This window comes from Electrona antarctica (assembly GCF_951216825.1).
Source record: "Electrona antarctica genome assembly, chromosome: 21".
Taxonomy (NCBI): domain Eukaryota; kingdom Metazoa; phylum Chordata; class Actinopteri; order Myctophiformes; family Myctophidae; genus Electrona; species Electrona antarctica.
Window position 1 is genome coordinate 32,195,399 of NC_136802.1, and position 26,042 is coordinate 32,221,440.

A 26,042-nucleotide genomic window follows, 5' to 3' on the forward strand; every position below is an offset into this window, starting at 1 on the left:
TCCTGCACGTCAGACACAAACACAGCGACATGCCTGAGAGGGTTTCAATATCCTGTGTGTGTGTGTGTGTGTGTGTGTGTGTGTGTGTGTGTGTGTGTGTGTGTGTGTGTGTGTGTGTGTGTGTGTGTGTGTGTGTGTGTGTGTGTGTGTGTGTGTGTGTGTGTGTGTGTGTGTGCGTGTGCATGTTTGCGTGTGTGTGTGTGTTCACAGAGCACTGTGCAGTTCATTGTACTTGAACGTGTACTTGTGGTTATAATTGCACATACTGTACATGTACATGCTCTGCACAAACAGGGTGGGAAGGGGAGCGGAGGAGGGGGCGGGGGGTAGAGGGGGGGGCAGATGGTGCCACTGCCTGAAGGTCGTGTTAGCTGCCGCTGTAAAGGTTGCCTGTTCAAATCCCCGGGTGGTGTCGAGGCGAGTCCCGGCAGGCGAGCTGTGCATGGCACGGCACTTGAGAGTTCAATTATTGTTGTTATTAATAATTATTGTATCTGCACTATACTTAATTTACAAGAAGTCTATACACAATTCAACGTTTGCCTGTTATTTCTCCTATATGGTATACCAACATCAATATATGGAATTCAAAGTCAAAAATCTTCCAACAACAACAAAAATATTCGTTAGTTTTGGCTGAAATACCCAATAAATAATGGACCTTGATATGAAAAAGGTTGAAAAACCACTGGCATAGTGGATAACCCCGGATAACCCCTATCACCACACTGGAACTTGTCTAACACAAGTAAGGCTTAACACATACATACACACACACACACACACACACACACACACACACGCGCGCGCGCGCGGACCTCGGTAGAAGTTGTGTGAGGCAGCAGAAATATTCATTAGCGCGGTTGCTCCGCGGGGCAGGCGAGGCCCCTTGCATCGACGAGGCCTTACCTGGGAGAGAGCAGGCTATTAGCCCGGCCCGATAAATCTTGTCAGTTGGCTGGAGGAGTCTGCCTGCCCGGCTGAAGAATGAAGGTCACGGCTGTCACGGAGTTACGAGCCACCTCGCATTAAGCCTATACTGTATCAACGCAGCTGAAATATGATGTCACACTAGCGTAGTCCTCTTCAGAAATGCTAATTTCCCTGTGCTGTGTGTGCGTTGAGTGAGTGCCGCACTGCTTTGCGAGAAATGGGACTGAACCTTGAACTGTAGTTGGGGATCGGCAAATGTAAATTGCATAAGTCGTATACATTACCGGCCCCTGATGTACATGATGAATGGATGTGAGCCCGGGCGTGCCGTTTGCTTGTAACTTGAACCCCATATTCCGTGGGGAACATTAGCAAATCCACAAGCTCACAACGCACGGCGTTGCCTTGTAGATGATGATGTAAATCAGTGGTTTTCAACACTTTGCATATCAAGGATATATGGAAATCATTTTACACTCTTAAAGATATACAGCAGGGGTGCCCAATACCAGTAGATCACATGACATGCCCCTAAAGAGTATTTAATTTAAATATATTGAAGAAAAAAAACGATAAAAAATATTAATAATAATAACTAATAACATTTCTCCCCCTATATTTCCCATTCCAAGTGCATTTGTCTTATACTGTACAGAATGTAACACAAACTCTACTATTCCGAAGCCCCCTCAGGTACATAATAATATTAAACTATTTTCAGCAATGGTATAATAAATGATTTGGTGGGTAGATCTTGCCGAGCTGGTCATTTTGAAAGTAGCTCTCAAGTCAAAAAGTGTGGGCACCCCTGATCTACAGTATAAGGGTCTATTTGGTTACCAACTCTCCATAATTTAGCTGGGGGCCCACCTGGGAACCCCCTCAAGGACCACCGGTGGTCCCCGGCCCACTGGTTGAAAACCACTGATGTAGATGATGGCGAAGAGATTTGGGGCTATATCTTTTTTACTATTTAAAAAAAACCTTTTAAATAGTTCAAATAGCCGATCTACAAGCTCACAACGTCTCGATGTAGATCGGCTAGTTGAACTATTTTAAAATGTTTTTCAAAATAGTAAAACATGGCAATTAAGTTTAGGGATAAGGGATAAGGGTGGCGCAAGATGGAGCCCTTGGCGTGGATGGAAATAAAAGGGTTCAAGTACAGAGCTTAGGTCCATTTTGCTGAGGGTTTAAGTTTGAAACCATAACTTCTAATTTCAACCTGACCTTGCGTATACCGTAGCTGTGGATGTGTCCAGACTGTCCCTGTGTAGTGTACGTACAGTATAAACATGTATCTTCATGTCCTATACAGCATATCCCCCACAGATCTCCTCTTGGAAATTGCAATATACTGTACTACTGTGGCACCGACGGTAACGTTGGCTTCAGCCAGACAAATTCTACTGTGGATAGAGCAGTTCCAGTCACTTAATTTGGTTTCGCGTTATTGATTCGCGACACCTTACCCTATAGTCCGTCTATTAGCTATAGCTTCAGTTTCACCTTTTCCTCTTTTCTCACAGTGCCGGTGCGTCCTGGGAGAATGTCCTTATTTCTCCCTCCGTCCCTTTATACGCCGTCGCGGTGTTCCTAATAACAGGGACAGAGAGAGTCAATCAAACAGGCCACTGGCAATGAACTATAGCGGCCATTTTAGCCGGGATTGAGTGGGCGAGCTCCGGACCTATAGTGCTTGAATAATAACGGGTTCCGCACTCAGGCTTTTGCTCAGCTTAATGCTTCTATAGAACGACGGAATGTGATGTGTAATCAAGAGTGAACGACTGGTCTTTGACAAGGTTCATTTTCTCTGGGAGGGTCCACCGGTCCATTGCAACACTTGGGACACAATAGCCAATTGTAAATTACATAGTGGATTCGGTGGCGGATTGCCTTGAGGGGGCAGAGTCAGCCCGCAGAGCGGGAGAAAACGGAGTGGGGGAATGTTGTTACATTTGTTGCTGTTCAGTTCTGGCTTGATGAGGTCTGGGATTGGGGGAAAGGTAGGTGTATCAATCACATTGACACATCCGGGGGCGGTAAAATGATTAGAATAATGGTAAACAAAGCCAACGTAATGCACTCGCCCGGCGCTCTCACACTGCCACCGCGGCTCCTCGTCGACCCAAACTTTCCTTCAAAGTCGGTTGCTTTCGCTTCACTCACAATGAGATTCATGACATTAAGTCTGCCCACAATGAGATATCAACAGCAGCCTTCATTGGGGAGAGAGGTGACGTGCTGCGAGTGTGAACATAATTACATAATATGAGTACATGGCCCGGCCGAAGGGCTTATATGAACTGTTTAATGGAAGGCAGCTCACATAGGAAGGGCTTTGACAAGTGCCGGCATGGCTGACATTTACGAGTGTGTGTGTGTGTGTGAGAGAGAGACATCCCCAGCTGGACTCGGGGGTAGAAGACAGTTAACTTGCTGTTTAATCACCATCAGAATTCTGTGGGTGTTTTCAGTGGAATCTCCCCCGGCACCCCATGCACCCCGTGAAGCCAATTTTTGCTGTCCGTTTAACATAGCTGTGAACGTGTGTGTGTCTCTCTTTGCACCCCCACCAAAAAGTACCCCCCCCCCCTCTTTACTGCACATTTGAGAGATTAAATGTCTGTGTGTGTGTGTGTGTCTAGTACCCTTTGAATCTCTTCGTAAAGGCCGTTCTCATCCGCGACAAGCAGTGTCACAGTGACTTGTGAACACGACGTGACAATTGACGATCTTGTAAATTTACATTTCAAGTCGTGCGGTGTTTGTTAGAACGGGGATGCACCGCCGCCCGGCGAGACTTCCTCCGTCGCATCCTCCGTCGCTCGCTCAGACCGCTCGCCCACGTTCACTCTGCGGTCCTTTGTGGTGGAAAGCAGCGTTTCTATGGTGATGTACTCCCCTCCCTCCCTCCCTTTCCCCTCCCATTGTGATCTCAGCAACTTCTCTCATGGCATCTCGCCTGGCCCTTCTTTTTTTGTTTTTGAAGGGATCCGCTGCTCTCTGTCATGATGTAGCTTGTACTGTGTAATCCAGCCTCGTCGGTGCCAGAAAGCGGGGCTCGGGGGTGTGCGTGGCTCACCTCCCCTCCACCCCCAGCACTTCACCGCAATGTAACGACGTTGGCCCAGTTAAAGGATAAGGCGTGGGAAAGTCATGTTCCACTAAAGTCTTTTGATGGAGCCACCTGGACCGGTTGGAGAGCGAAGCTTCCACGAGATAAAGCGCCCTGAACGGTAAATTGGCAGCCATTCATCGCTCCATGACGCCCGAGCTTGTCTTTTTCTTTCCGCGTTGCAACTCTTTTGGGATCCCAGGTTATTTATTGCCCACATGCTCTTTGAGCTCTTGATTCATGAGATGGAATGAGACAGTGAGAGAACATCAGTGGCTTTTTGCCATAACTCACCGTTCCCCCGTTTGCAAGTGGTTCGCCAGTGTTGCGGCTCCTCTCTCTCTGTGTGTGTGTGTGTGTGTGTGTGTGTGTGTGTGTGTGTGTGTGTGTGTGTGTGTGTGTGTGTGTGTGTGTGTGTGTGTGTGTGTGTGTGTGTGTGTGTGTGTGTGTGTGTGTGTGTGTGTGTGTGTGTGTGTGTGTGTGTGTGTGTGTGTGTCTCTCTCTCTCTCTCTCTCTCTCGTTCGGGCTGACCTTTTCCCTTCTGTTATGCAAAAGTGCTGCACAATGTTCTGTCGTGGAAACGTTGTGGAGACAAAAACGCTGGAAAAGATGCCATGCGTGCGACTCCCCAACCCCGCCTCTCAGATGACGTGTGCCAGCCAAGGTCAGGTGCATATGGTTGATATGTGCGCCATGCACGCAGCGAGGCCGTGTTGTCAGACAGCCACCAGAGTGTCAAACAGATGCACAATCTTATCTCTGATGTGGGCACGACTAGAATGAAATAGAATGAAACGTGCTCGAGGCAGATTAAAAACACCCAGCCCCTGAGGATCGGAACAGACCAGTTATGTTTGGAATTGTGACCGAAACATATATTTTGTATGCCTATATGGGCCTGTGTTTCTGTGGTCGCGCCGTGCGTGCCTGTGTGGTGTTTGTGTGCTTTGAGAATACTAACTATATAAAGCTTTTTTTTTCTCCGACTTCATTATGAAGCAGATAATGTTTCAATCCATGGTGGAGGATCTGCACTAGTTCAAAGGCGCAGACAGACAAGCCATCAATCTACGGCAATAGAAACTGCCAAGTACTGCTAGCATGGAATGACAGGTATGAAGTCAGAGTTACTGTGTGTGTGTGTGTGTGTGTGTGTGTGACTGTGTGTGTGTGTGTACACACACACGTGCATGCATTTGACTCAAGTGCACCTCTTCACTGTAAAGTCCCGTGACACGCACACAGTGTAATGATGTGGAACTGTAGCCCGACGGTATGTGATGACATGACGGTGCCTGGGGGCATTCCCACAGGTTGGGGGCATTCCCACAGGTTCGCTCGGTATTTGCCTCGTGCAGTCATCGCACCGTTCGTTGGCCTCACGTTACCTCCACAGGAAGGCAGACCGCTCGTACAAAAAAAAGATGAAATTGGAATCCAAGTCCAAGGGCACAGACAAACAAATAATATTTGTTTGTCTGTTTGTCTATTTGTTTCGAAGTGACTTGTATAGTATTTAACCCATTTGGGACCGAGGCCGAGTCTAAAAACAGGACCCCCTGTATTTTATGTAATTTGGCCACGCACCCCCATCTGAGAATAATGTTGTTGTCCCCCCCCCAGAAGCAAAGATTCGCGCCACATTTTCACAATTTTTCAAAAATAGCAGACCGACAAGCTCGTAGTGCGGCACTCTGTGCCACGCTATGCGCTTTTAGATCTGCTATTTTTTCAATAGCTAAAGTATAACATAATGCTTAAAAAACACCAAAAGGGGTTCTTCCCGTCCTGAATGGGGGTTAACGCCTTATTCGGGTCACAATAGGTTTCTGAATCCGGTAAGCTTTTTATTGGCTTCACAACCTTATACCATTCACCATAGCGTGAGGTGTGTGAGGCAGTACCAAGTAGAGCCTTCAGGTCTGTATACAGACTCCCGTTTGATTACTAGCCTCACTGCCTCTGTGGGCCACCCTGTCACCATGTCAAATCCCCAAATGAACACTTGTGTGTGTGTGTGTGCGTGTGTGTGCTTGCGTGTGTGTGTGTGCGGGATACACATTCCTCAGGCTCCAAACTCACAGGGTCCCCTAACACTTACTTCTGTCAAAATTTGAACTGCCTGGAGTGGGCCAGGCCTTTCATAACCTTGGAGAGTATCTCACTCCAGAATAAGGCCGAGTTTAACCGAGGCTGTCTTTTTATTAATGGCCAGAAGTCGTACGGCGGTGGAGAGGGCGAGAGAGATCCAGGTATAATTATTTTTCGAGCCACGCTGCGCCACTCAAACCTCCCGCTGCTGTACGGCAAGGTTTACAAAAACCTATTCTGCTCTCCTTTATTGCCTTGGCTTATGACTTCAGCTACCGTATATGATATGATATGATATAGTATACTTTATCGTCAGTTCACACTGAAATTTGTCTTGCGACCCAGTAGCCATGTATGCAGAACACATATACACACATTTGACATGGCACAAAGAAGACCATTTACATACATAAAGACATGAAGACAAGAGCAATGTCCACTGCCTAGATAACCCCATGGCTACTACAACTCCTGATTAAGCCTCAAAGTCGACTGGTGGACAAAAAAAGGACCTCTTTAGTCTGACCTTATTGTTGCATGTATTATATCCACAACTCGTATATCTTTTCAGCGGGTGACACCTATACTGACATGCGTTTATGTGCACGCCGAAATGGAAATATATCCGACATCCCCCGGCCCTCTTCTCCGTCAATGACCGTCATGTTTATTGGCGTGCACAGGATGAGCTGCAGAGCGAGGCGTTGTGTGTGTGTGTGTGTGTGTGTGGGGGGGGGGTGGCTGGGTGTGTGCGGAGGCCCGCCCGACACGTGTGTGAACTGCACAATGACAGCAACAATCGCAGAAGCAATTGGATGGGGCAGACGCGTTACAGGGAGGTGATGACAAGTTTTGAAATATAGGCGTAAACCGTGTTATAGCTGGAAGGCTTCCTTTGGGCTCGCGCGCATCCATGAATGCAGAGAGAAGCTTGGGTGAAAAATAGCTGTGTGTGATCCTGGCATGTTGCTTCTGTCAGGAATGCTTTGTCCTGTGGTTCTTTCTTTCTTCATTTCTTTCTTTCTTTCTTTCTTTCTTTCTTTCTTTCTTTCTTTCTTTCTTTCTTTCTTTCTTTCTTTCTTTCTTTCTTTCTTCCAATATATTTCTTTCTCTCAACACCTTCCCCTGTGCTCCCCCCCCCCCCCCCCCCCCTCCTCCCCCCCAACAAACTCCATTTCTCTGTCTGTTTCTCATCTGTCGTGTTCTGCACCCTCCCCTGCACCTGGCTTTTCTCTCTCTCTCTCTCTCTCTCTCTCTCTCTCTCTCTCTCTCTCTCTCTCTCTCTATCTCACACCTCCCCTCGGTGGCAATTTAAGGCTTATGAACCACAAATTTGGCCCGTGGGCGTGTTTGCTTTTGTTACACGTTGTTGGAGGGGGTGGGGGGAACGGCACGCAGGTCTACCACGCTGTCAGCCCCGCTGAGCCTCGCACGGCCCCGTCTGTCACTCAGCGAGTCAGCGGTGAGGTTCATGTGGTTTCGTGGCTTGTTGAAAGCCTGCGGGTGCGGCGCCTCGCCACCCCCCCCCCCCCCCCCCCCCCCCATCAGCAGGTCCTCCTCAGCTGTGGATTGGCATGGCCGCCAGTAGAGTCTGGAGAAGTCATCCAGACATTCCCGGGATACCCTTCCCTGGAACAACATATTTCCAGATCGGATTCGGATTTAGAAGCAATTCTTTTTAAGAATCGGCCTCAGTCCAAAAGGCGTTAAGAAAACATCGATGACACCCCATCCATCCATCCGCCACACCCGCCCACCCCTCCGGGCCTTGAAGTCGCCGAGGTGGAGAGCGACAACAAGACCGCACTCGCTAGCCCAGACACATAATTTGTGTTTGTACTGTATGCGTGTGCATGTGCACATATAATAGTGTGTGTGTGTGTGTGTGTGTGTGCGTGTGCGTGTTATAGGAAACCATTAGAGACATGTGGATGTGTTTTGTATTTCTTCTTTCCTCGGCACTATGATTAAAACCAAAACGCTGCTGTCTTTCCGGCACGCCGTCCGTCCGTCTGTCTGTCCGTCTGTCCCAGACTGCACTCTTCTTCCTAATTAAAGCCCCGTGTTTATACCTCCCCGCTACTAAAGTGGCCGCGCACGCGGCCACATAATGATTATAGCTTTAAAAAGCCGCTCCAGCGCCAGGCTAGCATAGCCTATAATAACGAGAGTCGCGACAGAGGAGGGTCTCTTTTGTGTCTCTTAACAAGTCTGGGGAACAATGGTCTGAGATGAAACTTCTAATGAATCCCAAAGAGTGTTGCAAATGGAACAAAATGGGACCCAAATGGTTGCGCTCCGTGTGGACTCTTCGTAGTTCAAATTAGCACCAAGGATTTTGCGATGTAAGAATCTCTGTTAGCGGCGCTTTTAAACAGTTTTCTTTTTTTCTTCTTTTTTTCTTCTTTTTTCAACTTGCGGCAAGGGGCCTAAATGTTGGAGTGAAACTAGGGAGCCGGCACTCGCAGCGATTTCCAATCATGCATTTTTAATTTCTATTCAACCGTTTCGTAATTAAAACCATGCATCAGAATATAGCAAAAAAGATCCTCATATCAGGACGGCGTGGTTTTGGGGAGGAGGGCTAGCGGAGGAGGGAAATTCATAATTCATCATTTCCCAGGGAAAGTCCCGGGGACCCTGAGATCCAAAGACACATTTTTAATAGATCTGTTGAAATTTAATTTAGTGAATCTTTTTTTTAATTTTTTATCATCTAGTCGCCCCCACATTGTTTCATACTTTAGGAGCAGGGGAGGCAATGGGATGAATGCGTTTTAACCCATTCTGGACATTATGGGCTCCATTTTCGTCACCGCTAAACCCCTTATCCCTAAACTTCTTTGCCTTTTTTACTATTTTGAAAAACATTTTTGAATAGTTCAACTAAGAGAATAGTACTGCCGTAGCAGACAACCCGCAGCACTCCAGGTTCAAACAAAATCCTTATAGGTGCAAGGCTCGAAGATATAAGTAGAGATGAAGAATGCCAGCACTCATTGTATGTCCTTTTACATGATTTTATTTACCTCTGAGACTGAAAAACGGACGCGTTTCGGCCTGTATGGCCTTCCTCAGCGTTTGTGACAAGATGACAGGAAGTGTGGTATTTATGCATGGGTATGAGATACAATCAACAGTAATTGAACACAGGTGTCAACCGTTATCATCTTACACAGTATCAATAAGAAGTCTCTATTTATGGTACCAAGACAGGATAAATATCATGTAAGCGCAATAGAATAAATAGTAACATAAGAATACATCACAATGAGCCATCATAATGAATGTGGGGCCGGCCCCTAAAGTGCCTGGAAAGCTAATGGACTGAACAGACAATAGTTCAACTAGCCTATCTACATTGACACGTTGTGAGCTTGTAGACTGGCCATTTTAACTATTCAAAAATGTTTTGCAAAATAGTAAAAAAAAAAAAAAAAGGCAAAGAAGTTTAGGGATAAAGGGGTTTAGCGGTGACGAAAATGGAGCCCCATGTTATACTTTAGCTATTGAAAAATAGCAGATCTACAAGCTCATAGCGCGCCACCGAGTGGCGCGCTACGAGCTTGTAGGTCTGCTATTTTTGAAATATCGTGAATGGGTTAAAGAGTGGACACATGGGGTTATGAAGTCATTTCACGCACAACGGCAATCCAGAGTGCATTACTGCACATATAAGGCATTATAAAAGGGAGGAATAAAGAATATAAATGAATACAAAATACAAGGTCAGTGTGCAATTATAGCTGTACTTGTTTACTGGGTCAAGTTGCTCGCTATCAGCAGTAAACACATCAGGGATATCGTTCCGTTCACATCGTGTGTGTGTGTGTGTGTGTGTGTGCGTGTGCGCGTGCGCGTGCGTGTGTGCGTGCGTGCGTGCGTGCGTGCGCGCGAGCGCAAGAGTTATTTGTGTGCGTGCTCAAGATTGAAGAGACAGGAAAACGGTGAGCATGGTCATCTTAAAGAGGTGACCAATAAGACACGTTTTATGATCTGAAACATGGTTTAATGGACTCCTCGTGCACACACACGCGCGTGCACAGTGCACACGCACACAGGCGCACACACACAAACGAGAATTATCCTGGGCAGCAGCAGCAGCAGCCGGATTCAATTAGCGGAAGGTGAGCAGCAGAAAGATGAGGGTCACGCTTGTCATTCCAGTCCAAATGGGGAGGCTTCCTGGGAGACTCTAAATTTGGACGCTCCCAGGTCATTGTTTCATCACCACGGCCCCCAGAACTCCTTGGGTGCTCGCCGTGGGCCCACATGTAGGTCTGTGAGGTCTAAGAGGCATCATGACCTTTAGGAGGGGGCCGTGGGCCCACATGTAGGTCTGTGAGGTCTAAAAGGCATGACCTTTAGGAGGGGGGCCGTGGGCCCACATGTAGGTCTGTGAGGTCTAAGAGGCATGACCTTAGGCATGACCTTTAGGAGGGGGCCGTGGGCCCACATGTAGGTCTGTGAGGTCTAAGAGGCATCATGACCTTTAGGAGGGGGCCGTGGGCCCACATGTAGGTCTGTGAGGTCTAAGAGGCATCATGACCTTTAGGAGGGGGCCGTGGGCCCACATGTAGGTCTGTGAGGTCTAAGAGGCATGACCTTTAGGAGGGGGGCCGTGGGCCCACATGTAGGTCTGTGAGGTCTAAGAGGCATGACCTTTAGGAGGGGGGCCGTGGGCCCACATGTAGGTCTGTGAGGTCTAAGAGGCATGACCTTTAGGAGGGGGGCCGTGGGCCCACATGTAGGTCTGTGAGGTCTAAGGAGGCGTGACCTTTAGGAGGGGGGCCGTGGGCCCACATGTAGGTCTGTGAGGTCTAAGAGGCATGACCTTATATTGGACCGCCAGGAGTTATTGTTTCGGGGGTCGAGTCGTTTGTTTTGGGGGACTAAAAATGCTCAGTCATGGTCTCCTTCATCCTCTGTGCTACTGATGTTAACCACATGAACCCTATAGCCTTCCTGTTCTGCGGGGCGGAGAACATTCTGCAAAAATGGTAGATCTACAAGCTCACAAAGCGTCACAAAGTGATAGATATCGTATAGATATGTCTATGTGTATACACATTACACACTCATCAAAAAGGAAAAAGCTGTGGGTTTCAATGGGCCCCAAAAATACTTAATTCTCATTCTTCTTGCAGCTATTATACTTTTTTTTTTAAGATCACCATGGCTCCAGCTTTTTCCTTTGATGTTGCTTTGGTCCCTGAGTGAGACGCACATATACATATACAGTATATAGCTTCCCTCCTAACGAGGGCGAAGGGGCTCGAGGCTTATCCCATTTTGGGCGGGAACCCCTTTCGGTGTTAGCATTATGTTATGCTTTAGCTATTGAAAAATAGCAGATCTACAAGCTCATAGCGCGCCACCGAGTGGCGCGCTACGAGCTTGTAGGTCTGCTATTTTTGAAAAATCGAAGAACCACTGACATAGAAACATAGCTTTTTCAGAAAACTGTCAGGATGTAGAAGACATTTTTAGAATCTGATCTCAGGTCAAAATGGGTTATTAGGGAGAAGCTGGTGATAAATATGCCAATGTTGTGTTTGTCTTTGGATGTGCGTGCTGGTGTTGTTGCGGTCCCACGTTATATACGACCCCCTGCAGTTACCCATGTGCGTTATATGGCTTCCAGGCACTGGAGGAACGATATTAGATTTGAAGCTTGCGGTGCGTCAGGCCTGTTCAGCGTGCGTATATACTATATTATAGGCATGCGGGCATGTTGCACTTTCACAAAAAATTAAAAATTATTATAATTATATATTGATAAATATTAACCCGTTTAGACCTGAGGACGATTCTACAAAATGTATTCTAACCTATTTCCTGAAAACCCTGTTTCTATGTCAGTACATTTTCATGTCAAGGACCCCCAAAAATATATGTAATTGGCCGCCGACCCCCCCATCTGAAAATATGTTGTTCCAGGGACCTTCCGGAAGCAATGATTTGAGTTAAAAACGTTCGCTGTGAAAGAATATATATTCAATGATTTGCACCACATTTTCACAATCTTTCAAAAATAGCAGACCTACAAGCTCGTAGCGCTACGAGCTTGTAGATCTGCTATTTTTCAATAGCGTAAGTTAGTATAACATAATGCTTAAAACACCAATAGGGATTCCCGCCCCAAAATGGGTTAATGGCGTAGCCTAACAGGATGACGTGACATTGACATATCAACCTGCAGTGTTCATGTTCTCCCCTCCCTCCCTTGTCCTCTGCTCCCAACCTGATATACATCATGGCCCCTGATGCTGCCCATCTGTGGCTGTGGGTTCTCATAATGAGAAGGGTATTAGCTATGGATTTTCCGTAATGGTAGTTACGGACAACGGGCCCAATCCTCCCCGTATCCCCATCCAGAGCGTAATGGACGGCAGGGATCAATGGCGGATAAACACCAGACCCTCTCTATTTGAAAGTTATTCAAACAAGCGCTCCCCACCTCATCCTCCCTTAATGGGAGTGTTTATAAAGAGCACCTGGCTCTCCGGCCCCGGCGCCTCCTCGTCCCCCCACCCCCCTCCCCTCACCCCCCCGCCCTGTCTAGACGGAGAGCCGCTCCCGTCAGGCCTTTATTCCCGGCACCTCGTGATTGAAGTCCCCCTCAGCGCAACTGTTGTTTTTGGCAGCAAATTTCTATTTTGGTTTAGTCTTTGGGATGAAACTTGAACATTTTAGTCATATTTTAGTCACCTGGAATGTTTTAGTGTTAGTCTAGTTTTGGTCGACGAAATATCATAGGGTTTTATATAGTCGACTAAATCTGCAGTTGATTTAGTCCACTAAGATGTATTGTGGCGGGCCTTGATGCCGTCGTAATGGCTGATTTTATACACTTGCTGAAAATAGCCGATCTACAAGCTCACAAATGACTTGTCTTATACTTATGCTGGATCTTTTGTCTACTAGTCCCTTGCAAACATTTTAGTCTAGTTTTAATTTCTTGACGGAATCGTAAATATATTTAGTCTTACTTTTAGTCATCATGGCTTAGTTTTCATGTAGTTTCCATTTGGTTTTCGTCTGTGAAAAAAAAAAGTAGTCGACGAACAATTTCTCGTCATAGTATTAGTCGACGAAATCAACACTGCCTCTGTGAAAACCTTTTCGATCATGGCCTTGCGGGGGCGCCAGCGCATTCGTCTTGCCTATAGTTCGGTCTGCTGCGTATAGCGTGCCACCGAGTGGCACGCTACGAGCTTGTAGGTCTGCTATTTTTTTTAAATCGACTGACATGGAAACATAGCTTTTTCAGAAAACTGTCAGGATTTAGAAGACAATTTTAGAATCTGATCTCAGGTCAAAATGGGCTAATATAATAGTTCTCACTGCACAAACACACACACACAACCCCCATTGTCGTCGTTGGGGATTTTTTTCTCTCCCACGTGGAACACTCTTTGACAGCAACCAGATGTGTCAACACCACTTCAACGCAAACCTGGCCCTCTCCCTCTGACTCGACCCGTCATGTCGAGCCGACTGTGTTGTGAGGTTTTCAACGAGTCCTTCAGGGCTTTGTGGTTGATTTATTCACCACCCCCCCTCCCCGTCTCATCTCTTCCAATTAACTACAAAAAGCCCCTCTCACTGTAACACACGAGACTCTCCGCTTGTTGTTTTTCCTCGTTTTTGTTTCCAATGAAACATTCCTGACCGCTGACTATATACACACTAAACAGTCTGTCAGGGATAAATCAGCCCCCGCCCCCCTTCGTTTGTCTAATTCCTTCTGCTTTTCAACTTTCTTTTTCTTCTTCTCTCTTTTTTTTTGATGTGCTTAGAAACCGGTTTTAATAAACAGCGAGCGTGGCCAAGAACAAGCCCCCGGAGGACGGTCTGTCTGAGTTTTGGACCGGGTTTATTCCCAGCCTACATGGTGGAGCACGAGTGGGAGGCGATGTGAGGCAAACTATAGAGGAAAGCAAGCAAGAGGGAGCTGCACTGGTAGCCAGGTGCATGTAATGTATATACTGATTGGCCATTTGAGAACATATTCTCACTGGTATGAATGTAGAACGGCGGTTTTCAACCATTTTTCGTTTCAAGGCCCATTATTTATTCTGCATTTGAAGCCACGGACCACTTTTCGAATGATATTTAGCCTCTCAGACCCAAAACGAAAGGATAGTTTGTTGTCGTCGGATAATTTGTTTTCAATTCCATGCTTTTGGCAAACGTTGATCAAAATAACAATACTTCTACATTCTCTAATTGTGTATAGACTTATTGGAAATGAAGTAATGCAGATCTGCTTAACAATAATTTAACTCTTGAGAGCGTAAAATGAAACCAAATGGAAATGAAGACAGATTAATGTAGTGTGAATGCCATAAAGCCCAGAACAGATTCACATCACAGACAAAAGAAGAAACAAAAGGGGCTACAAACAACAAAAAAACAGTGATTCCGTTCTCACTGATCACTAATTAAAAGACCAATTAAAAAGAAAAAAGTGGAAAATAATAAACCTTTTTTTCATACCAAGCATAATTACATTTATTGTACTGGGGAAAAGGTGCCCTCCTACAGCATCAAGCCCACCCCCCAGGGAGGTCCTCCTACAGCATCAAGCCCACCCCCCAGGGAGGTCCTCCTACAGCATCAAGCCCACACCCCCCAGCCAGGGAGGTGTGTGAGTGTGTTGGTATGGAAATGCCTCCCTCGCTTGATTAAACAAACAGGCAAAGTGAGAGAAAAAAGAAAATTGCTGCAAGTATGGCCACGGTATAGCTGAATCTTTCCCGTGTGTGTGTGTGTGTGTGTGTGCGTGTGCGTGCGTGCGTGCGTGCGTGCGTGCGTGCACCAACATCTGCACGTGACATCTGTCATGTCAGCGAGGGCATCATTCCTATACTTGACATTTTCATGTCAAGTAAAATGTCAAGTATACCCCGAAAGGAATGTATTTGGACACGGACCCCCATTTGAAAATACTGTGTGCCAGGGACCCCCCCCATAAGAGAACATTTAGATGCGCGTAGATTGGCTACATAGGTTCAAATATAGCTCATGCATAGTATTGCATACTGTAGGGTTCATGAAGTTTAACTTCATGAACGTTTCGAAGCTATATATTATCTCATTTTGCTGCATGTTGTGGACCCCCTGGAACCTGCATGAAGGTCCCCTGGGGGGTCCCCAGACCCCACTTTGAGCAGCGCTGTGTTAGATCCTATATGGCAGAGAGGACGCTTTCATGTTGACAGACGGCACGCTGATTGCTGACGAGGCGGTCGAGGCGCTAACTAGGCCAACCTCCATGCCAGGTTGGAGCGTGAAAGAGAAAAAAAAAGATCCAAACGTGGGGAACTGTCTTCACGCTTCGTTTGTTGGCTATTCACAGGCGTGCGGCAACGTACATAAATCAGGCTTTAAAAGCCTCATTCGTACTTTGTCGCAGGCCGGTGTCGCGCAGCGGGAGAATCATGGCAGATCTACAAGCTCCCAACGCGGCGCGTCCGCGACGCGTTGGGAGCTTGTAGGTCTATGTTATTCTATAGGGCCGTTCTCTGCCGCGCGACACCACGGCGCGACGGGACATAAATCAGGCTTTAGAAGGCCATGCCTGAGCACACCTTTTGAAAGAGAGGCGCTGTGGAAGAGGATGACTCACAAACCTTTGGCTGCGCTCTCTCACGGAGCCCTTTTCGTGACAGATGACACCTTGACGGGCCGTGGGACGGTTTGTGTCGCCGTCTCTCACAACAATTTCTGGCAAGCAGATGTAGCTGACCGGAAACCCTGAGCCTTCATGGCACCTGTCCTGAAAAAAACAAATAGCACATCTTCAGAATGTAAAAGGATCTTTTTTTACTATGCTTTTTATTGTCATTGTTATTATTTGCGACCAGTCAGTCAGTCAGTTGTTTGGTTGGTCACCCCTTGTGACATCATCCGGGATGGAGATCCCCAATATTAAGCCCATATAGGCCTATGGGAATGCCCATATATGGAGATCAATGATGTAAATATTGGCCAGCAACTCAAACCTCTGACCTCAAACCTTAAACCCTTAGATCTCCATATATGGAGCTGACCTGTTCTGACATTCCATAATTGATCTGACCACATCAAACCCTGTACACTCAAGACACGCTCCATATATGGCCAGTACAGAATTCATTCCATATGTTGATCTGACCCCCCCCCATGCCAAAGCGCCAGCGCTCGCCCAGCAGTCTGCCGTCACCCAGGCGGATACGTGCACGCTCGCCCTCAGGCGTCTTACTGGTTGTTATTATTATTAGTAGTATTATTCATTTTGTATTATTATTAAGATTGTCTCAAAACAGAACTGCAGGGAGGTGAAAGCATACACGTGCACAGCAGAATCCTGACCTCAGGGGTCCAATTGTATACACTTTCAGACTAAAGTGTGTGTGTGTGTGTGTGTGTGTGTGTGTGTGTGTGTGTGTGTGTGTGTGTGTGTGTGTGTGTGTGTGTGTGTGTGTGTGTGTGTGTGTGTGTGTGTGTGTGTGTGTGTGTGTGTGTGTGTGTGTGTGTGTGTGTGTGTGTGTGTGTGTGTGTGTGTGTGTGTGTGTGTGTGTGTGTGTGTGTGTGTGTGTGTGTGTGTGTGTGGCCGCTCTCCTTCTCATGTGGTCTGGAGGTATTTATGTGTGGTGTAATTATCGTAATGGCTCTCTCTCTCTTGCTGTTTCCTTTGTTTTCTCAAATGCGTTCGGCTCTCTGTACAGATTGTCCTCTGTTTTCAGTAGCTCTTAAATTGATACTCTTTCTCTCTCTCTCTCTCTCTCTCTCTCTCTCTCTCTCTCGTTAACTTTAGTATACATCCCAGTGTGCGCTACATTACAAGCTGTATGTTTAGGCATACCACAGCATTTCCTCACACATAGAGTACACATTTGCATATAATGCTTGGCTAAGTTTTTCAATTTCCAAGCTGTTTCTAGAGCCAACTAAAAAGGAAAAAGTATATAACTAATTGGGTTTTCTCATCAACGTCTTTGGCTCCTCATTTCTCCGCCCTCCTTTTTTTTTTTTTTAAAGGTTGCTTTTCTTTATTGCATCTGCATGTTTTCGGCTGGGTCAAGGAAGAGCAATGCGTCACCTATAAATTCCCGCTACAGCTCCCCGTCTTTTTCACCATAAAAGGAATATCTTTCTTTTTTTGGCGTGTGTTTGCTGCAGGCGGATGATGTGAAACATGTCTTCAGACGTAGGGACTAGATCACAGACGAGTATTCAAACGGCCGTGGCCCCTCTGAACTCCCGACGAACTGCGTGCCGCTCTCTCGTCGGTCGGGGGCCAAACAAGCACATATCTCGGAGGACCACAGCTGACGCCGAGCTCCTTGTCTTTTTCTTCCCCCTCCTTGATTGATGTGACGCTATATACGAGAGCAGGCTTGTGTATACAGCGATAATTCAGCCCCATATCTGGGGGGGGGTCCGCGCCGGACCCATAGGATCATTAACCCATTTAGAACTGAGACCAGATTCTACTAAAATGTCTTCTGAATCGTGACGGTTTTCTGAAAAACCGTATGTTTCTATGTCAGTGGTTCTCAAACTATTTCATATCAAGAACCCCCAAAAATGATATGTATTCAGCCGCCGACCCCCCCCACAACTGAAAATATGTCGTTGCCCCGCCACCCACAGAAGCAAATATTTGAGTTGGAAAACGTCCGCTGGGAAAGAATATATATTCGCACACGATTTTCATGATTTTTCAAAAATATCAGATATACAAGCTCGTAGCGCGGCACTCGGTGCTGCGATACGAGTTTGTTAGATCTGCTATTTTGCACCTGCTAAAGTTTAAAATAACGGTTAAAAGTGTTTTTTTAAGCTATAAGGCGATATACAGATACACTGTCCCTGAGCTGCTTCTCATCCTCAACACTCTCTCTTATTTTCTGGCAGAAGAAGCGCGGGTCGGCTCACCTCGCCGAAAAAACACCAAATAAGGTGCTTCTTGTCCAAACGCTCCAACGTTGGCTTGTTTTTTGGTTTTGTTTTCATTTCTTCATTCCTCTCGTTCTCCTTCTCCATCTCCTTTCTCGCAAACCGCTCGTGCCCCCCCCCTCCCCCCCCCCCCCCTCCACCCCCCCTCCCCACACACACACACACACAAATCACGCAGAAAGCTTTATTAAAACAAAGCCCAGACATGGAGCTGTAAGCGAGGAAACAAACTTCAGAAATTCATTAGTCGGAAAGTTGTTATTCGCAAATTAAACATGGTTCGCCTCTCTCTCTCTCTCTCTCTCTCTCTCGATGGCGTTCATGAGAGACACACACGGCCGCCTGGGTGCTGTTTTGCAGCAGGTTTTTCATTCGCATTGGGATAATGAGAAAATTCTGCATATCAATATTAACCGCAGAAAAAAAAAAACCTCATATCCATACGAGGGGGGCGAGGTTAGTTAATTTGAAATCATACCGGGGGGCGCAGGGGGTGGTGCTGTACCCAGCATGCAGCAGAGATAGGGACCCCATCATCCATTCCAACATGGAAGGTTGCGAACGAAGACGAGGTGTAGATTAGAGGACGAGAGAGAGAGAGAGAGAGAGAGTTACTTTGGTATAACTCGAGGGCAAGAAGGAGAGCAATGAAGCTCCAATGAACAAACTTCCCCTCCGTGGTCCTGTTATGTTCGTTCTGGCTGGCCCTCTCTCCTCTGCATGCACAGGGAACGGAGAGCAGGGTTGGTAAATAGATGACATTGGGCTTGTTTGTGGATGGTGTAAGGGGAGGGCGCTCGCTCCGGTTCCCCGCCGGCGGCCCAGCGAGTGGTGTGTGTGTGTGTGTGTGCGTGTGCGTGCGCGTGCGCTAAACAGGGCTTCATGTAAGGGATGGAAGCCCCGGTCTTTGTCTCTGTCATGAGGTGGGTCTCAGCGGAGGTGAGCAGCTGCCACTGCTCCGTTGGCTTGGCTCTCCCATCAGCCCAGCATCCGACCGGGGCCAGCAGTCACTGTCTAGGTACCTTTAATTATGGCCCTGTTTGCTGTTCTCATTGTCCTGCATAGGTCTTCTTTTGTACCCCTTCCTTCCTGCCAGTAAATTAGAGTGAAATGTTCTTTTATTGCGTACATTATTATATCACTATAAGAGCGGTGCCCGTTGGAGCGTGTACAGCGGTGCTCGTTGGGCACTGGCCTACTTGGAACGATGCAAGTTGGAAAGGCATGTCCCACCTGGATATTATGTCTAATCTATCCCTTTCATGCCCATATATGGAGTTCTTTGTCAGGCATGCCCAAATATGGAGTCAATATGCAGACGTCAAAATGATGTCAGAACAGGCCAGCTCCATATAATTTGGACACTGGGTTTAGGGGCCTGCACATGTCCAGAGCCCGGGCAGAGGCCCTTTTCGGGGCGCTTCTGGACAACCGTGGGTCCGACCGACTCGACACTGGGGCACTGCACCCCCTGTGGTGGTGTGGAACGCGTGTGTCGAAATTAAAGTCGGTGGGGCGAACGGTTCTCGAGTTACGTGGATTTCGGACGTACGTACGCACATACACACAGAGACTTGGTGCATTTATAATTAGATTATCATAATCAGATTGTTTATACCAGTAAGACGCCTGGGGGGGGGGCGAGAAGCGACCTCGCCCTACAGGGCGTGGTCACGTGCACGCATCCGCCTCGTTGACGGCAGACTGCTGGGCGAGCGCTGGCGCTTTGGCATGGGGTGCATCAGCTATAGCTATTTTGTCTCCATATATGGAGCTCAAGGTGAAAGCCTTCGTTGTTTCACCTAGAGCTCCATATATGGAGACAACCTATAGCTCCATGTATGTAGACAACCTATAGCTCCATGTATGTAGACAACAGCAATATCCAGCGCTGACATGATGACATCAGACGAGTGTAGAAACCTCATATATGGATATACACACCTGGCATCGTCATGGTGACATGTACTCATCGTCATCATGCATCTAGTGAACCATTATATAAGAAGAACCCGAGGTTGGCATCGTCCTCTGGAAATCACAACACCCAGTCAAAATGGGCAGTGCTGCCAGTTCCAACCCGCCACCGGCCTCTGGCGGTGCTGCTGGCCCAGGGTTGACAGTACCTCCGGGGTTCGGTGTGCCCCCAGTGTCTCCAGTCATACCCTCTGCTGGGGTGGCGTCAAATCAGACAGAGACTGAAACTCCATTACCAAACCCAGGGGCATTTGAGGAGCTCCATCGAAAATGCAAAGAGGTTTTCCCTACGCAGATGGAGGGTGTCTGGTTCGTGGTCAACAAGGTCCTCAGTAATCACTTCCAGGTGAATCATACGGTGATGTTGAGCACTGTGGCGGATTCCAGCTATAGGTTTGGTGCCACATATGTTGGATCTAAGCCGAGTCTTAGAGTCGGGAGCCGGGTCTTAGAGCCGGGTCCAGCAGAGTCTTTTCCAGTGATAGTGGGAGACATGGACAACAGCGGCAGCCTCAATTCCCAGATCATCCACCAGGTCTCGGACAGAATACGTTCCAAACTCGCCTTCCAGACACAGCAGCAGAAGTTTGTGAACTGGCAAGGTGATGCCGAGTACAAAGGGGAGGATTTCACCGCTGCTGTTACCCTGGGAAACCCAGATGTCCTTGTAGGATCCGGAATTGTCGTCGCTCATTACCTCCAGTCTCTTACCCCTGCCCTGGCAGTGGGAGGGGAGCTAGTCTACCACCACAGGCCAGGAGAGCAAGGCACAGTCATGTCTCTAGCTGGCAGATACACCGGCACTAACTATGTTGCCACATTGACACTAGGGGGCGCCGGGGCTCGTGCTTCATACTACCACAAAGCCAATGACCAGCTGCAGGTGGGCGTGGAGTTAGAGGCAAGCACCCGTATGCAAGAAACTAGTGTAGCTTTTGGCTACCAGCTTGATCTACCTAAAGCCAATTTACTATTCAAAGGTTCAGTAGATAGTAACTGGGTGGTGGGAGCCACATTAGAAAAGAAGCTGCTCCCACTGCCTCTCTCCCTTGTCCTGTGCACCTTCCTCAATCACCGCAAGAAGAAGTTCCAATGTGGATTCGGGGCTACCCTTTGTTAATCTAACTAACGAGGGGAGACAGTGATTACATCATCAATGCTATACAGTGTTTGCATCACCTCCACTTGTGTCCCATGTCTTGACAGAGAAGATCAATATTATGTTAAACAATTATACCATCTTGTGTGCTTATTGGACTCACTCATGTGTAAATACATTTAATTTAGTAGTATGAAAATTAATCAACCAAATTATTTGGTTGAAAATTTGGTTCTAGACATTGACATTTACCTCAATGTTATGCCTATGTGCAGTGCGACGCGTTTTCATTTCAAATGCATTTAGTTATAGTTATGTTAACTATACTTATGTTAACTAACAAAATACATTGGTCATAAAAAAGACATTTTAATACTAGCTGAAATCAATAATTTCAGCAAACTAGTATTCTGATGATATTAACCTGAGGTATTCTGATGATTGTGGGCCATGTACTGTATGCTATAGGGCGGCTATAGGCATCGGGGGATGATAATGTATGTATTTGGGACGAACAGTAAATATCCATCTGCAGACTGGCAGACCGTCTAATCTGTTCCAGTCACAGATCTCTCTCTCTCTCTCTCTCTCTCTCTCTCTCTCTCTCTCTCTCTCTCTCTCTCTCTCTCTCTCTGTGTCTGCCTCTCATTCAAAATCGGCGGCTCTATATTCCCACAGGACGCCAAAATGAAGAATACCAGTAAATTAGCAGTTGTGCATGCTTGCGAGTGGGAAAGGGGTTTATGTCATTGCAGACTCTGTTTGAACATTGTTTATCTGGCAGTTTATGAAGGGAGGACTGTGAGGCAAGCCTGCGGCCGTTTAGACGCTGCAATGTGCTGAATTTATAGTTCTAATTTATTTATTATTTCCTGTCTTGAACTCATCAGCGCCGACGCGCGCATAGTCGCGTGAGCATTGCAAACACGTTGCTCCGTCAACCTGTCTAATAGGATCCTTACTCGCACAGAAATGTGTGTAACTCGCACCTTTTCTCTCTCACGTGCACACGTACACACAATCCACCAAATGCCGTTCATGTATGTCCTGAGAAACCCGTTCACGTATATAACGCCGGGGCGCAGCGTGTGCCACCAACGGTGTGGCCGTCCACCGGCACGAACGCAAATTGGACTCCATCGGTCAAGTCTCATTTTCACTTCATTACGGGAGGTAACCGAATGCATTAAGTTGCCTCCGCATGCGGAAAATGTGTTCGCCTCAGCATTTTAATCCATGGAAGGCCCTTTTTTAATGAGGGGGGAATTTTATACTACAGTGCATTATTCAATTAGGAGAGTAAAGGAAAGGAGCGACTATAAAAGAGCCCACCGTGGGACGCGCGCCAGGTGGATGCAGGATCAGAGAGAGGGAGGAAGGGAGGGAGGAAGGAAGGAGAGAATGTGATATATAGGCGAGAAATGGAGGACGATAAATCGAGAGAGAAAGAGAGATGAAGATGAAGAGACAATGAGAATGAGTAAGCATTGCGATACCGGTGAAGGTTGGGTTGAATACATTTAAACCTCTACGCACGCACGCACGCACGCACGCACGCACGCACGCACGCACGCACGCACGCACGCACGCACACATTGAGCTAGCTATAGCCTTGCCAGCAGCAGTGCACTGTTGGCCTACCGCTAGCATGAATAGATGACAGTTCTTGAATTGCAGACGTCCTTGAGTTATTAGCCGTGTCTGTTTAGAATTCTTCTTTTCAGGTCATGTCAAAGCAGACGCGCAGCCCTTCAAATCAATGTGTTATGTATATGTTGTGTGGCACCGAGCGAACGCATGAGCGAACGTATCTTCTTCGGGAGTATGAATGCCGGTTGAAGGATAAGCTGGGAGTTTGGAACATATCGATTAGCGAAGCGTTCCTTAGCAAGCCCTCCATAAGCAGACACGTAGGCGTACTTATCGCGCCCGCACACACACACACACACACACACACACACACACACACACACACACACACACACACACACACACACAGCCGGCACACAGACCGAGTGGCCCCTTCCCACCTTGTCACCAGTGGTGAGGCAATGAGCTCCGTTTCTTTGGGTCCCTGAACAAATGAGCACTAATTGGGCCCGCTCTTCTCAAAATGCTTCACTGACTCTCTCTGGGTCTGACTGTTTCTCTGAATAGCCCTCTCACACACGCACTCACCCACGCACACACACACGCACGCACGCATGAGCCAACCGTAGTGCTGCAATGCTCCCCTCTAAAATTGCGTCGCAGCCCCTGATACCAGATTGACCCTCGCCTCTCAGTTTCGATGCAATATCTGTACCGCAGCCGGAAACCAAATGGTAGAAAATAGAGAACGTGTGGGTGATTTCGCCTCGAAAAATAAGCCTGCCGGGTTGTTATGGGGTCTGCTTTGGCGAGATTGTGTGCGATTTCTCTCCCCCCAAACAATAGCCTGGGAATCAGAGAGCCAAAAAAGCAGGGGGACGCAATCTTGCCAAAGCGGCCGAAGTGGGATAAGAATACAAATGCCAGATTTGTATGTGGGTGAGACGGGGAGAGAGAGAGAGAGAGAGAGAGAGAGAGAGAGAGAGATAGAGAGAGGGGGGGGGGGCAGGCTGGGACTGCACACAAAGTCCTTCAAATCCTCGGAGGCGCTAGGGGATGTCATGTGCCGAGCGGTAAATTGATCATGACATAGCACCATGGAGGAAAAAAACAAAAAAGCAGCCAGAACGTACAGGCGTGTCAAAGGCACAAAAGATGAGGCGCTTGGATGCGGGGGCCGGAGGAAAAGGGAACACACGCAGACCGTATCGCTCGTACATCTTTTTAGCTGAGAAGCTAACGTCTTCGCTTCCGTCTCTCTCTCTCTCTCTCTCTGTGTCTCTGGCAACCCGCGCACGTGCGGGTGCCCGACCGTGCGCGACTGTACAGCATAGGCGCAGATGTGCTCGTGCTCACACCATACGTGCCGTGCCACGTGCTCACGTGTGCTCGCGTTCCTGTGCACAGACAAACGCACGATGGCTGCCAAACGCACGATGGCAGCATCAATATGTGCACCCCATTTGATCTGACCAATTTAGACCTGAGGCCGAATTTTTTAAAGTCTTCTAAATCTTGGCAGTGTTCTGAAAAAAACACCTATGTTTCTATGTCAGTGATTCTCAAACTATATCATGTCAATGATCCCAAAAATCATATGTAATTGGCCGCCGACCCCCGGCCATCTGAAAGTGTGTTGTTCCAGCGACCCCCCCCCCCCCCACAGAAGCAAAGATTTGAATCAAAAACGTTCACTCTGAAAGAATATATATTCAAAGATTTGCGGCACAATTTCAAGAATATTTCAAGCTCGCTATGAGCTTGTAGATCTGCTCTTTTTCAACAGCTAAAGTATAACATCATCCTTAAAACACCCGAAAGCGGTTCCCCGTCCTGAATGGGTCAAAGTGAGCTTAATTCGCTGTCCCAGAGTTCACCAGCGTAATGCGGCGAAACCTTGAAATATTCGAGGCAAAATGTGCTGCAACGATATGTGGGCCAATGCTTCTTGTCTTATTATATACCATTGTCTTTGCTCTGGATGGCAATATGCTCTGGATGGCGGCCATCTGTACGGGCTTTGCGGGATCTAGCGGTAGATCCATTCATATGGGTCTTGACTCCAGATCAGACGGGCGGGCGCTTACAGGCCAAAAACAACCCCGGCATATATAATATAAATGCTGCGATTCAAGATGCTCCCAACAATGCAGCTCTAAACCTGCCCCATAGCTCCCGTTCTGCTGTGAAATATTCATGGCACGACACCTTTTTTGTTTTCGTCTGACTTTTCAAGAGCCGAGGCTTTGGCAGCGCGAGGTTGTTTTCATGTCGGTGGTGCCTTTTATTCACTTGTACATTTTAATAGTTAATCAGGCACATTGTCTGAGATAAGGGGTCATTCCATTGTTTGGAGGAGCAAGGCAGCAGTGGATGGCAATTACTTGTGTGGAGGATTACTATAAGGGGGAAGTTGGGGGAACCTATACCCTAATGTAGTAGTTATCATACTTTTATTTTTTTCTTTAAAGTTATTCTTTAGCAATTTAAAAATAGCAGATCTACAAGCTCAGAGTGCCGCGCTATGAGCTTGTAGGTCCTTGGGGTCCTTGACATGAGGTCTAAAAGGCAGCAGTGGTTCTCAATCCTTTTCATGTCAAGGACCCCTAAATCGACATTTATTTGAAAAGATATGCCAGGGACCCCCATAATCACGGCTCTAGCAGTGATTCTCAACCATTTTAATTTCAAGCACCCCCAGTTGGACGTGCATTGTGTCGGACCCCTATATTTAATGGCATTTTTATCTCTGGGTCCCCAATTTATATCGTAAAGTCAACGTTAATTTAACTCTTGAGAGTGTACAAATGGAACGGGTCCGTTTGGTTCCATTTGTACACTCTCTGAGTTACAGACCCATAAGGGTCCATTTGGTTCCTAACTATCGAGGACCCCATGGAACTCCCTCAAGGACCCCTGGGGGTCCCCAGACCCCACCTTGGGAACCGTGGCTATAAGGGTCCAATTAGAACCCCAAGGGTCCTTGGACCCCTCTGTGAGAGCCACTGCCCTAGTTAAGTCTCACTGTCATCTGATTCGGTGTAAGATCTATGGCTTAGAGGGATTATCTCCTTAACCCATTCTGGGCGGGAACCCCTTTTTGGTGTTTTAAGCATTATGTTATTCTTTTAGCTATTGAAAAATAATAAAAAAATAATATATATTTTTTTATTATTATTTTGAAAAATCGTGAAAATGTGGCGCAAATCTTTGAATATATCTTCTTTCAGAGCGAACATTTTTAACTCAAATCTTTGCTTCTGGAAGGTGCCTGGAACAACA

The 26,042-nt window shown here is 47.2% G+C and overlaps 2 protein-coding genes across 2 annotated transcripts in view; both read left to right on the forward strand.

The window, feature by feature from the left end:
* Positions 1–26,042, forward strand: part of pcdh7b (protocadherin 7b) — a gene marked incomplete at its 5' end in the record, with an annotated part of 135,683 nt that overhangs the window by 16,008 nt on the left and 93,633 nt on the right.
* Positions 20,151–21,191, forward strand: LOC306913755 (mitochondrial import receptor subunit TOM40 homolog; the record flags this gene model as incomplete). Its single annotated transcript, XM_079490568.1, has 1 exon — positions 20,151–21,191. The coding sequence occupies one exon, from the start codon at positions 20,151–20,153 to the stop codon at positions 21,189–21,191; it is 1,041 nt and encodes a 346-aa protein (XP_079346694.1).